Source organism: Vanessa tameamea, chromosome 9 (genome assembly GCF_037043105.1).
Source record: "Vanessa tameamea isolate UH-Manoa-2023 chromosome 9, ilVanTame1 primary haplotype, whole genome shotgun sequence".
NCBI classification, from domain to species: Eukaryota; Metazoa; Arthropoda; class Insecta; order Lepidoptera; family Nymphalidae; genus Vanessa; species Vanessa tameamea.
This window is the reverse complement of record NC_087317.1, coordinates 11,878,274-11,893,227: the sequence shown is the minus strand read 5'-3', so window position 1 is coordinate 11,893,227 and position 14,954 is coordinate 11,878,274. Positions and strand designations below refer to the sequence as shown.

The 14,954-nt window shown below is 31.4% G+C and overlaps 2 protein-coding genes across 2 annotated transcripts in view; one reads left to right on the top strand and one right to left on the bottom strand.

The window, feature by feature from the left end:
* The first annotated feature begins 501 nt into the window (after positions 1-501).
* On the top strand, positions 502-2,034 carry LOC113394039 (oxidoreductase-like domain-containing protein 1). Its single transcript, XM_026631209.2, has 3 exons — positions 502-707; positions 1,156-1,278; positions 1,684-2,034. The coding sequence occupies exons 1-3, from the start codon at positions 702-704 to the stop codon at positions 1,885-1,887; spliced, it is 333 nt and encodes a 110-aa protein (XP_026486994.1). The 5' UTR covers positions 502-701; the 3' UTR covers positions 1,888-2,034.
* A 1,893-nt stretch (positions 2,035-3,927) lies between these two features.
* The window catches only part of LOC113394043 (guanylate cyclase 32E), a 145,870-nt gene continuing 134,843 nt past the window's right edge, over positions 3,928-14,954 (bottom strand). The window contains exons 18-22 of the mRNA XM_064215736.1: positions 6,644-6,712; positions 6,141-6,300; positions 5,422-5,624; positions 5,188-5,263; positions 3,928-4,929 (exon numbers count right to left, since the gene is read on the bottom strand). Of these exons, the coding sequence (XP_064071806.1) occupies positions 4,712-4,929; positions 5,188-5,263; positions 5,422-5,624; positions 6,141-6,300; positions 6,644-6,712 (726 nt within the window). The 3' untranslated portion in view covers positions 3,928-4,711. The remainder of the gene's footprint in view (positions 4,930-5,187; positions 5,264-5,421; positions 5,625-6,140; positions 6,301-6,643; positions 6,713-14,954) is intronic.

Below are 14,954 nucleotides of genomic sequence, written 5' to 3'. Positions count from 1 at the left end.
AATCGATGTTTAATATTAGTAAAGTAAAAATGTTTAATATTCACACCAGGTTTTAAACTGATTAATATAATTATTTGAATCAGAGTTACTAGTAATTAAACTTAATTACTACTAACTTAACTATACAAGTTTTACAAAATATCAGATAACTGTAATAAAAACGATTATTTATTTATTTATAAAAAAAATATTATTTGTTTAAAATATAATAAGCAAATGAAGCAACTAAAAATTTGCTTTAATAAATAATAATAATAAAATCGCAGTTTATAGTATTTTTTAGAAAAAAAGTTTATAATTTAATAAAAACATGCATTGATTCTTTTTATTTACCGGCTTTAGAAATTTCTTAATTAGGCTGGTGCTCGCTGTATTTCAGTATTATGTTACTCAATATCTATAAATCATTTTTTTAAGTCATCACTACACAATGACATATAATACGACGTATGTCTATTAGACAACTAAAGTCTACAAAGTAAACAATAACCTCACAAAATTAAAAAAAACTTAAAATAAGAAAAAATGGATTTGTTATTGTTACTTTTTCAATTGATAACATAAATAAAAATTTTAGTGTATATTTATGTAATGAAAAATAATGTCTCATAGATCAAAGTCAAACATACTGACATTATAAATAGAATTTAATGTAATTGCAAAACATTATATAAAATAATAAATTTTAATAATGCTAAGTTATGCTTGTAAGTATTATTATCAAAGGCCAATTACATATTATGCAACACGTTTATTTACGTGCGTGAAGATATATTATCTATTTATATTATTTTAAGTTCTAAATGTAAAATCGGTCTGGTTATATTTTACTCATATAATATTACAACAGTAATGTTTTCATTGATTATAGCTTTCAGTATATTTTCTTTTTGTACTGGTTGTAGTTAAATTGAGCAATTTATTACTTTATGTACATTGTACATATTTGAGTTCATCTATTCAATTTTCCTATTTGATGACTAATACAGATATACCTTTGCTAAAATATCGGGCAAAATAAAAAAAATATAATCTAGTTATACTCAAGTAATAAATAGATTGTTGGTCAAATATTCTTAGTATGAGTGAACAGTGGAATGTAGTAATGTGAACTAAAATACAGGCAATATTAATAACTTAAGTTTTTTTTTTTAGAAATTAAGATTACTACCTTTAAAACCAAAAATGCTTGGATATCTCCAAAAAAGTTTCTACTGTGATAATGTAAATGCAGCAGATGAAGAGAAGGAAAGAGAAATTGAAAGGATCAAGAAAAGTGTAAGATCAACAATTGACACAATTTTTGTTTTTTTATTCCTTTTAATATGTGTCAGTTTTTTTTAAGTTCATTCTGTCATAGAAGCCTGTAAAAGTACCTTTGCAAGGTTGCTTGGTTTTCTTAATTTCTTAGCATGATATTAGCTATACTTAACATTTAACGCATAGTAGTGCTTACTGCTTCCGACTTGCAAAGTGCAGCCAAAACTGCCTCAGAAATACTATTTAATTATGATCCTGGGTGTGGGGCACTATTATATGAAGTCTCCATCAAGATAGTCATGATTGAAATTGGTCAGAAGTATATCACTCAGTGAGGGTTTAGATAATTTTTATCATATCTATATAATTAGCCAATGCCTTTAATTATTTTAATTAGTTTTTTACCCAAAACTTTCATTTCAGGCTTCACTTGATGAGCCTCCAACAGCATGTTGTAGATCTGGCTGTGCAAATTGTGTATTCATTGTGTGGGCGGAAGCACTCGCTACAAAATTTGAGACTGCTGGACCTGAGATCACAGAAAAAATAATGAAGGAAGTCGATGATCCTTCTATGAGAGCTTATTTGGAACTGGAGTTAAGAATACGGGGATTAAAAAAGTCTTAAGTTTTCCTTGTATTGTTATGTATTAGAATGTTGTTAAATCATAATTAAAGATATAAAAATTAATAGGTTTAGATACTTTATTAAATTGTTATTATTGTATAAATCATTAGTAATTTATGTTTTTCAATATAATAATATTAAGGAAATTATGATTTGTTTACTTTTTTAAAAGAATGAATAATTTATCTTTTGTCATATTCTCGTAGTCTTATATATTCCGTTTTTCGATATGACGTTAAATGAGATCGATTAGGAATCTTGAGTATTCATAATCACACTAATTAACTTGCCCTTCAAACCGGAACACAACAATATTATTTTCAGTATTGCTATTTGGTGGTAGTATATGTAATGAGTGGGTGGTACCCAACCATAATTGCACAAAGTACAATATCCCAATAAAGGTAGATTTATATGTTTAACACCATACTTATTATTTTTACGTTGTTACGTGTAATTAAATTGTTTCGCCCACCGTGTTAAGTTTATTTCTTAAACGTCATTAATTTGCGAAATTTGATACTCCGATGGTAAATTCGATTTTAATACTTTGAAGGTACTTCGGTACCAAATGATTTTTTTTAAAGTGTGTATAAAATTAATAAAAACACAAACATACATTTTATTAAATTTTATTAAAAAAAAAAGTGTATATTTAACGATAAACATCAACACCACTTACTTAAAAATTATGTAAACATCGAAGTTACAGAAAATACATACCTATTAACATAAATTAATCAAGTATACATTTCTCTATATATAATTAAGTTACATTGACTAGATTAAAATTTAGACTAGACATTGTAAATAACTTTTTTAATACAATACTATAAAAAAGTTTTTTTTAATTAGTTTAATCGTGGGTCTCTTACAATACGATTTTTTTCTTTTAAACCAAACTCATTCACTTACCATGTTCATTGATAAAAAAATAAGTTTAAACAGAATACCAAAGTATATTTAAAATCAGCGTACGATATTGTGTTGAATTAATAGTAAAGCTACAACCGCAGACCGCGTCGGAAAGTGGATTCAACCGAGAGCGAGAAGAACCGGTAAGAAACTCAGTCGTTAATCGTTATCACTCTATTCTCATTTCCACTATTCCAAATACAGATTATGTCAATAAAGTACAATTAAATTTATATACCTATAAAAAAATTAACGACCCACGTAAAGTTCATAATAATTGGACTGGACTTATACCATTAGATCTTAGCAACTAATATATAATTAAAAATGAAAATTAATAGCTTTTTCCTAAGGTTCCAAATGTTTGACGTAAGAAATGTAGGAATGGCTATTTTAGCCGTTCATGGCCTAACCAGCGATTAGGTCATTTCTTTTATTCTAATAATAAGTACATAGTCTTAGGTTTAAAGTCTCAACATTAAGCGGGTTCTGTCATTAGTCTGTAGTCATTTTTCCAATTGGCGCATAATGACTTATTCCATTCTGGGCCAAAATAATATTATTACGTCACTAGAAATCTTATAATATTAAGTATGGCGACACACCAACGTACACATATGTAAAAAGCCTTCTATTATCTAAATTTTAAAACTAAAGTAGTCTTTCCTCTTCGTGATAAATTACTTAATAATTTATACCTAATCAATTATATAATTTAACGTTGGGCCATCTCAACAACGGTTAGAACATGTGAATATTAACTGATAATAAGGGCTTGTAACTTAATTCATATCAGCTGTTGAAGGAAAACTTATAGGTTTCAGAGTCAGATTAAAATTTGATACATGCCTATACAAACACGCTGTTGGATAACAATTAGTAAAAAGTAGTAAAATTGTCTATGTTTGACTCTCTTTGTCTTTGATTGGTTATCTATTATATTTGACAGTACGCCCGAAGGCTGTCAGAGTAGAGTCTATGCTGAAGGTGTCTGTAACAATAATTAGTGTAGTGTAATTATGTTGCAAGTGTAGAGAAACTTTATAGTGATAACAATCCACACGCTTTGGAGCATTGTGATGGAGCTCTAAATTTTTGAATGTGTTAGCATATCTTAAATATTATATAAAGCTATTTGCAATGCAACTATTTCTGCAAAGTTTATAATAACTAAGAAAGCTGAGCATTTTAAGATTTAACACGTAGAATTTAATAATTAACTAACTCTAAACATCAAGTATAACCTTATGTATAATTTTCCATACAGTCAAAAGTTCAGTTCTCATACGTTAATGTTCTTCTTATAATATATGTATTTATTTAATACAAAAATTATCTATATTCTAGAACATTCATCCAACATTATTTTAAATATTTAGGTCCACAACATATTATATGGAACTTTGTATAATTTTAGCATTCAAGCATATATTATGTAATATATCTAATCCTGTATATAATTACTTTATACGGACGAAAAATTACAATTAGGCCAATTTAATTAAATAGACAATAATTATGTTTATGTTGTCGATTAAATGCAACCGATTAAGTAGATATTAGTCAAATTTAAATATCTTATTTAAAAACGACAAAACATCGATAAATATTAAATTTTAATATTGGTGTTGCCAGAACTCGATACAAAGTCATCATATCGACTCGGCATCAAACCAAATTATTGTAATCGTAGTCTAGACAATACAGTCGCTTCATGGCTGCTAAAACCCTGGCCCTTTTCACGCGATCCTCAAAATCGTAATCCCTACAGTCGTACACCCTGTAACCCTTATCTAGAAAATATTTAGATAAACCGCTCCACGTCGAGACCCTAATACTACTCAGTTCTCTATTGATTCCATTGAAGCAACCCGTGGTCCGTGCGATGGAGTGCTTCGATTGGTTAGCGTCAGTCCTCGCAGAACGATACGACGGGGGCGGAGTGGTGGTCCCGCTGAGGCACGAAGCACGCGCACGCGGGCGGGCCCGGCGACGACAGGGCCGAGCCCGGGCCCAGCGAGCCGCCGCACGACAGCCGCGCCCGGTCCCGGATGTTGAGCGCGGAACGGCCCAAGCTCCACGGGGACTCTTCGAACGTGTCCACGTCACCGAATCGGTTTATAAATTCTAAAGGCAAAACAGATATTTTTGCTATAGTCAATGTACTCCAGTTTTCGTCGAGATTGTCTCAAGATAGAGTAAACATTAATAATAATAATTTATTCTAAATTCGTGACTATAATTCCAATTACCCGCTCTTTTGGCATTAAATAATGCTCATAGTATATTTCGATAGTCTGCATTCGTCATTTTTTAAAATTGTTTTTTGTTCTATATCAATAAATACATAAAACACTTGATTTTCTAGAACGAAATAGCACTCACGATCACGGAATAGCGAACTTCTCCGTCTTTCGTGTTCTTCTCCAATTAACCACCACGTCTTCATATCGCCTTTTCCCTGAAAGAATACAAAGATGTACTTAAATGAAACGATTGGACCAAAAAATAAAATAAAATTTTATGGAATGAAAATTTGTCAGGTCATTCGTCAAATAGGTTAATGATAATTTATCTTTAACTCTGCCAAATCACAGGACTTCATACCTGCCTACGTACCTTTATATTGATTATCCCTCGTTCCTTGAACTGATACCCGCCGTGTTGTTTCAACAGTTTATACGTCTCATTGCTGACGTGAATCCTCTGAGGTTCTCCAGTCGACTCCATTCGAGCTGCTGTATTTACCGTGTCTCCGAATAGACAATACCTTGGCATCTTAATTCCCACCACACCAGCTGCGCATTGGCCGCTATGAATTCCTGTTTGATAAGAAATTACGATAAATAGTTTTACAGAATTTTACTTAATAAAATAATAAATAAATAAAATAAATATTGGACAACATCACATTCATTACTCTGATCCCAATGTAAGTAGCTAAAGCACTTATGTTCGAAAATCAGAAGTAACGACGGTACCACAAACACCCAGGCAGAAGACAACATAGAAAACTAATAAACTTTTTCTACATCGACTCGGCCGGGAATCAAAACCGGGACCTCGGAGTGGCGTACCCATGAAAACCGGTGTACACACTACTAGACTACGGAGGTCGTCTACATGAAACTAGATCGCGCCCGAAGCTTTGCTTAGGGGTTGGCATATAAGAAGGAGTTCCTTCCTTCCTTCCATTCCTTCAAGCCTGCTTCGTACCAAATTTCATCAAATTAGATTCAGTGGTTTGGCCGTGAAAGAGCAACACTCAGAGTTACTTCAACAGATGTTTGTCTCTTTAAGTATGGCAGATTATAGTTGATACTACTAATTGCACATACCTATTCTAATATGCAGTCTAGACGCTGGCAGATGTCTTGTTCGTATCTTGGGTACCGCTTCAAGGACATGAAGCGCGAGAGATGCCACTTCAGCTGCGTGTCGCGAACAGCGCTCTGGGAGTCCACCGACCACCATATATGCATCACCAATCGTTTCCACCTTTATTAAAATAATTACCTTTTATTGTTGTACTCAGATATTTTTAAATGTTTGTTAAACTAACGACCCGGCCTGGCTGACGCTGTTTGTATTTTTAGCCGACTTATCTGCCGTCGTACTTAATTCATTTATAAATAACAAATTATAAACAAACACGAAAGTATTAATATATCCTATTATTGGATGATTTGTTTAGTCTTCTTCTATAATAAAATAGTTTAATTTTTAAATAATTTTATATTCATACTGTATATTTTTTTAGGTAAACGTATGAAATTTACGAATAATTTATATTTATTTTAATTTTATGAATACGATTGAAAACATAATAATCAATGCTTACCTTATATACGTTATAAAAAGATATGATTGCGTCACAGCACGTGTACAAGTCATTCAATATTTCCACGATCTGAAAAAAAATAAATTTGAAAATATATAAAGTAGTTTCCAGACTGTTTAATGTCAGTAATATTGTGAATGAGAAAATTTATGATATATTTATCAAGATGTAATCAAAACCAGTTCTGCTCTTTATAACTGTTGTACTTGACTATGTTATACTTAAAAAAATATTGTCATGCCTCAAAAATAGGTAACACTTGCATATTGAAATAGCTTATAATATTCTTACGATATTCTGCTAATGCTATCTAAGCAAATAATTATAGTCCCAAAATTTTACAATAGTATATGTAAAATTTAATGACTTTACCATCACAGACACGAAGGGCTATCATTGTTAGTCAGAGTTGGGTTCTAACATAAAAGCTGATTGAACCTTTCTGGACACATCACGCAAACATCTCAACAAGCTAAGTTTGCATTTTTTTTTAATATAGTAGGCAAATTGGCCACCTAAGTGGTCACCACCGCCCATAGACATTGGCGATGTAAGAAATATTAACTATTCCTTACATCACAGCTACCTTGAAAGCTAAGACGTTATTTTTAACTTTGCCGTTTCATAGATTCAAGTCATTTGTAAAAAGTACATTGGTAAAGAAGACATATTATTTGATACAAGATTATATTAGAGTTAATGCCTGTTGACTTCCAGGCAGGATACATAACATACATATATAATTGTATTTAACTAACATGACTGTATTCTTAGATGTTGAAAAAGAGTAACTACTGAGTTTCTTGCCGGTAGAATCTACATTCCGAATCGGTGGTAGCTTTACTTTAAATAGTTTGTTAAATGACGACTCTAAAGTGCTCGTAAAAGCCTACTTGAATAATCTATATTCAAGGTCGACAATTTTAAGCAACGTAGCCAAAAATAAGCCTTTTCGATTCATTTGCATTTCAGTGCCTGTTTTATTGTATACATATAATGACTGGACTAAATATATTCATTCTATATCTAGGATGAAGATCACACAAACTGAGAAAGTAATCATCAACGTTTTACGAGCGTCATTTAATTCTATTATAACATAAAACCGACGTCCCATAAAAAGTATAAAACTTCTTACGGTAGGGACAATCCCTACGTAAAAAACGACATGTCTTAGCCAAGATTTATCAATACTGCTCAGAAAGTTAAAGCTCGTATATACATTTATTACGTCACAGGAATCCTCCTGAATATTGTTTTCTTATTTTTTATTAGTTTATAATAATTTTATTATTGAGTCTTATATTTTTATAATAACAAATTTATTAGAGATCAATTCAATCACAAAGAGCGACTCTCCACGTTAAATTATTACGGTCTACCCCGCTTCTTAAAAAAACTCAAAAATATCCCTTATATTATAGAGTCCATTTCAATGCCCGATTAATTATAATGCAACAAGAAATGATGTTTTGAAGAAATTTAGACATTCCGAAAAATAGTGAAAGATATTCCCTAAAATGTACAGATAATAACGTAAATTTTCATTTTAATACTATAATTTTTAGGCTTAGGCTAAAGCAAAAAGGCTTATAATATAAACACAGTAAACAGGAGAGCTTAATAAAAAAGCAATTAATCTAGAATTAATTCTCTAAAATAATACAATATTTCGTTATTAGTCAATACCAGACTCAGAGTAAAAGAGTTGATTAGAGCATCTTTTTTAATATTGTTGGACGTCGGCGTTTAAATTAAATTTTATAGCAGCCAAGTCCACACGTGCATATCTATCCATCATTTATCCACTTGAAGTAAATCAAAACATTATTTTAAGAAGAAAATGTTACTGTGAATAAGATATAATAGAATGTGTTACTTATTATTAATAATTTTATAAGTTATTAGAGTTTTAGAAATACAATATTATATATACTATAAGACTTAATTCGTAATTTAACGATAAGATGACGACGATCGACTTTTCGGCAAGCGTGCATTTTAAAATATAGCAAAAGTTTATGTGTCAGTGTCCGACATAAAACCTTTAAAGTTACATTAGCATAATTCTAAGAAGTTCACTATTATTATAGATTTTATAAATATAAATTGATTCACCTAATAAAAATTGTTTTAGAAGTAAATAAACTCTGTACAAAGTTTTTTTTTAACAAAATTTCGATTAATCATTTTATATTAAATAAATTGCTTATTTTAGAATCGAATCGAATTACAAACTTGAAGCAAGATTAATGTCTGAGCAAATTAATTTAATAAGCTTTAAAGGCTTTGTAATAATTATAATTACTAATTGATTTATTTGATTCTCGGAACGAAGCTCTTTTACGCGGCTTATCGTATAATTAACTGGCAGAAATCGTAAGGAAAAGGCGTTATACTTACATTTTTCTTCTCTTTCTCTTTCTTGCTGTCTCTTTCTTTTGTATACTGTTTTATATTTATTATTGTTTTAAATCACACGGCTTTTTAGTGACAATTTTATTTCTTATCATTTAATAATTAACAAACATCGTTTATTTATTCCATCGTGTCTCTTATTTAATACAAAATATAAAGCGAAAACTTCGTTCCAACTGAATGTTCCCCGACGTATATCTCATTAGATTCAATAAGCGTTGTGTCAATATTTAAATTTAATTTTCGCCGAAAAAACGAAATATCACGTAACGACGATGTTGATCGAAACAACCGCTCTCGTTACTTTTGGATCTTGTTTGAACAGAACTTGATTTATATAACTTTGGATTTTGATACATCATAATAATATCCGTTATCAGTATTTATTAAAGGGTTTTTACTTTTGAAAGAATAAACTGGCTTATATTATTGGAGTAAGACAAAGAGAGCTGCCTGCACCTTGAGTTGAACTTCATCGGAAGGAGCAGGTTCAAATACTACTATTACTTTGTTGATCAAATTGACTAAATTAAAATTCATCACACCTAAAGAATATTCAATAAGATGTTACAATGTGTCAATCGTTTATAATTACCTAATATATACCCGAAAATCGGAGTGCGTCGCATTGTGTGTTGAATTATTTTACTAACAATTGTCCGTACCTTGAACCGTGAACCTTTCGCGCACCATTTATTGCAAGTTAGTGATCTGATTCCAGCGAATGCTATACTAGTGTTACTGGATACATTATATTTAAATACGTCTAATGTATATTCATTTTATTTGAAAAAAATGTTTCCGAAAAGCTGAATTATTTATAATATCCTATTGAAAGTATACAGAGTGAAATGGGGCGCGTGGAAAATCAGACATAACGTACAAAACGTACGAGATTTAAAAAAGAAAATTTTATTGGTTGCTAAGAATTTCAGGAAAATGTCGTAAGAAATCAGCATAATATTACCTTTACAATTATCTTTTTGTACACACAACATCAGAGATATTAATGTATATTTGCGATCTACTTTAAAATATAAAATGTGATTTAAGTGACTGAATCCAAATTATGTTTTCTTCGAGTTTACTTTTACGTATTTATTATACAACCCGAAAAATAAGTCCTCTATCAGACAAACTTAGGAAATAAACGATAGAAGGATTGTAGGTCTACAATATTAGAACTATAATTATATATCCTACTGCTGCGCTAATGTTTGGAGAGCTGAAGCTGGTTGGCGGAAAAACATGTGTTAAATCTTTTTCCACAAAGCCAATGTTGCTTGTCCGATTTTGTCTCTCTCGAATTTTCTAGATTCATAGCTAATATGTGGTAAACAGATGTAGCAGAATATTGTCACATGCAGATTGTTTTACACCACGAGATGAATCACGATAAACGTAAATAATAAAGAAAGAATAAATCTAGTAGTTTTATAATAATAAAATCCCAAAAGTCTCGTTCATTCCAGTTTAGCATTTCCACGTTTACGACTTGCAATATTTTTTCTGTTGTCTATTGTCTTGGATTTAGTTGCCTTTATTTAAGCTTTCGCTTGATACAAATTTAGTAATGGCCTATTCAAATAAATTGACTGTAATGATCATAGTCTTATTTTTATTTCAAGCTTTTGTCTAAAATATATTGCAATGCCTTTTCATGCTAAAACTCATCCCATATCCGAAAACATTACCCACCACAGCAACTTACTAAATTTCAACTGGATCAGTTGGACTCTGTAGACTTGTTTAAATGTAAAAATAACATGTATTATTGATCAATTTGATTGCTTGTGAAACCCTGCCATCATTACTCATAATTTAGAGACTTTTACGCTCTTTGTATTCCAGCATTGTAATACTTTTAAATGTCTTAAAGCTGGGGGACAAATTGTGTCACATTGCTCTTTTGCCAGTGGATTTGATGGATGTTTCTTAAGACCCGTGTACGTTTGCTCAGGATGAGTGATGAATATATGTATGTATGAATGTAGACACACATTAATTAATATATGAAATATTTGTCTCTCTTTCCAAATTATATCTTTCTTAAAATATAGTTTAAAGACTTATACATAAATATGCTGTACCAGCTTAAACATTGGAAAAACCGCAGCTATCTGTTAAAAATGAAAACACAAAAACGTTCAATAATTGAAATGTGACATTTATCGTATATAGTAATGTCAGAGCGTAAACGAATCGAAATCGTATTTGGAATTACTTATGTCCTTAATTAAAGTTATATTCATTGCTCTCTCAATAAAGAAACTCATTATGGTCAGTTTAATTAGTTTTTTTGTTTTCTTTTAACTGGGTGGTTTAATACTTTTAACAATCTATGGTATAAAGCAAATAATCCAGACTTATTGAAAATACTAATTGATTCATTCTACTCAATAATATTACAAAAAGTTTTTAAACACATCATGAATAAAACCTAATGGCCAATGTTCGTAAAAATATTTATATTTATTATTGCAGGTAATTATAAACGATTTAGACATAAAGCGTCGTGGTTCCTAATAAGAAGAAAAGAGCCACCCTTATTTATAATGAATGGAAATTTTTCAAAAGATAACCGGGTTTTGATTGAACCGGGTTTTGATTGAACCGGGTTTTGTGAGTTTTTTATCAATTAAAGTCCGTGCGATGGCTGTCCTCAATTAGAATCATTTTAAAATACGCATTAGTTGCCGCTCTAGTGGCGTGCTCTGCCCGTGCTCTAAAGGCATGGTAGTGGGAGCCCCTTCAGCGGAAAAGAGAGTTGCCTTATCCACTAAAACTTTCGTTTCACTTGCCGCACTAGTCAGGGTACAGTTCATCTCAATAAGTGGATGTGTCACGAGTTGGCTCAACCAAATTTGGTTAAACACATCAATCAATACTATCGAGTATTTAGTGTTTCATAACTTATTTAGTAGGAGAAACCCTTAACACACTTACAAAAGCGTTCCCAAGCAGAATTGGTAAGAATTGTTGTCGGAATTCACCACTTATAAAAGAGTTAGCAAGAAAATGAAAATTATGATTTTAGTTGTCATTTAAGATGTTTTCATAGAAACTTAGCGTACGGTAGCAAATAGATGTACCCCAGAAGATAGGGTTTTCAAAGAATTTGTGAGATATCTCAGTTTAATGGCAAAAGTTATCTCACAGTCGCGGGCAAAGTTTTAAGTGCAAATTTGTCCGCGTACATCTGAGCATCACAAACTTTATTAACATAGACTTTTCTAGCGTTGAATTCTTATATTGTAACTTAAAATTCTAAGTCTTTGACACATTGTAACATCTCTATTTTATCTGACTTTCACTAATATTTACGATTAAGTAAAATCACAGAGTAAGTCAGTTTTATTTCAGATAAAATATTACAAATATAGCCCACGTCACATCAGCTTTAAAAAGGTAAACAAAAAATAAATACAAGTAGAAATTTACTGGTTGTTCAAACTTAAGCAAGTGTTTGATACATTTTTATTCTGTGACCCTTGCAATTCGTCCGGAACAGAAGTACTAAATTAGTTGCGAGAGTGGTACTTAGAGTAATTATGTAGTTTTAAAAATGGAATTCTATTTTTTTTAATATTACACAATTTACAATAAGCACAAAATTCAACTATCGAGCCAAATTAAACAAATAATAATGCAAACAAGTTAGTACCAAGTTAGTCTTTGAAGTCAATTACTTTTCATCAGTTCATTTTCCATTTCGTCCTTTATGACAGAAATATCCCAAATTAAGTTAACTTTACTGAACTTGTCACTAAGTGATTCGATCAAACAACATGTTTATGAAAGTCCAATTTCCAAATCAATCCACAACGCACGATCAAAACATATTATATGAAACGATATCTGATATCGAATCATGTTTGTACATGGAATATTTTTGAAAATAAAATGTATCTAGTCTAGTAAGTATCGGTCTGTCCGTGTAACGGTTCAACTACTAAAACACTCGTAATTAATTTGACATGATATCTTTATCAACCGTATTAAAAATAATTCGATTATATATTTAGCAATACCAAAATATATATTATTGTTACTTTACATTACATTAACAGTCTGTAAATTTCCCACTACTGGGCTAAGGCCTCCTCTCCTTTTGAGGAGAAGGTTTGGAGCATAATCCACCACGTTGCTCCAATGCCGGTTGGTGGAATACACATGTGGCAGAATTTCGTTGAAATTAGACACATGCAGGTTTCCTCACGGTGTTTTCCTTCACCGCCGAGCACGAGATGAATTATAAACACAAGTTAAGCACATGAAAATTCAGTAGTGCTTGTCTGGGTTTGAGCCCGTAATCATCGGTTAAGATGCACGCGTTCTAACGGTGGTAATTTTACATTTAATTCAACACTGAACTGTAACATGACGATTCATAAGTACTTTTATTTTATTACTTGAATAAAGAATATATTATTTTATTTTGACAAGGGTCCAATTTTTCAATGTAACGCCGTAACTGGGCCTTTATCCTGCTAGCTACAACGATGTTTTGAGTAAGCGGATTAATCAGCACTTGATATTTATATTTATTTTCATTAAGACCCACTTGACTGTTCCTATTTTGATAACGTCCCAAAACTTTTTCCTCAATATCGCCTTTCCGCCTTTAATTATTTAACAATTGCCTTTATTCAAATGACTTTTAGATAAAAGCGTTTATGGATGTTTGAAATACAGAGTTATCATTTCAAACGAGCTTTAATGGCATATGTTGCACTACAGGAATAGCGAACAATTCTCGAAGTAGCCCAGGAAGGTGACTACATTAAAATATGCATTAAATAGTGATGTAAGGGTTATTGATACTTCTTACTGTATCTGTCACTGTAAAAGCTCGAACTAAGGTAAATCTTAAGATTTTCCAGTAAAACCTAAGATTTACCGACATGAGTTGGTAAATGTAAGTATTTATTATAAAGGGACGACTTAGTCTTTTACCATTCCAACCTAACCTAACCTAACATGTAAATCCTAAGATTTACCAAGTGAATGATGGTAAAAATTCGAATCTCAAAGTTTTATGGATATTTACCATTCATAATCGATAAATCTTAGGTTTTACTGGAAAATCTCAAGATTTCCCGTAGTTCGAGCTTTTACAGTAAAATATCGATGTTTAATGAGTAGTGACCACATACCATTAGTTGCCATTTAAATTATTAAAATAAAGCTATTAATAACTGTATATTGTACGTGAGAATAAAAATATGTGTATCACATTTCGTGAGCTAAGATGACCAGGGTTTATTATTTGGGTTCAGATCTGCCTCGAGTTTTCATGTGTTCGGCGGCGAAAGAAAATATCGTGAGATAACCTCGGATGAAAACCAACAGGCAGGAAACAAGCTTCAAAAATTCTTCTCTAAAAGAGGACTTAATAGACTTATTTCTTTTATTGATCAAATTTGAGTTTACAGTGAACTTAATAAGATTTATTAAAAACGCTTCCGATAAGAGGAGATTATCTTTAAAGCTAAATAACCTTAATAAAATTTTGTTGGAAATCGTGCCGAAACTGAAAATACCTAATCGTTACTAATACGTATTATAAGGCGAAAGTGATTTTGTTTGCTCCGCTTTTACGTTTTAACTGACTAGCCTAACAACATGAAAACTCATACACGTTATACGGGGGTGCAGAAAAAGTCACAGCGTATTTAACTGATGAGCCGAGTTGGCCCATTGGTTAGAACGCTTGCATCTTAACCGATGGTTGCGGGTTCAAACCCAGGCAAGCACCATTGAATTTGCATGTGCTTAATCTGTGTTTATAATTCATCTCATGCTCGGCGGTGAAGGAAAACATCGTGAGGCACGAAATTCTGCCACATGTGTATCCAGCAACCCGCATTGGAGCAGCTTGTTGGAATATGCT

Coding starts and splice junctions, on each gene's coding strand:
- LOC113394039 (XM_026631209.2), top strand. Junction 1,279..1,683: donor TTGAAAGGATCAAGAAAAGT/GTAAGATCAACA, acceptor CTTTCATTTCAG/GCTTCACTTGATGAGCCTCC.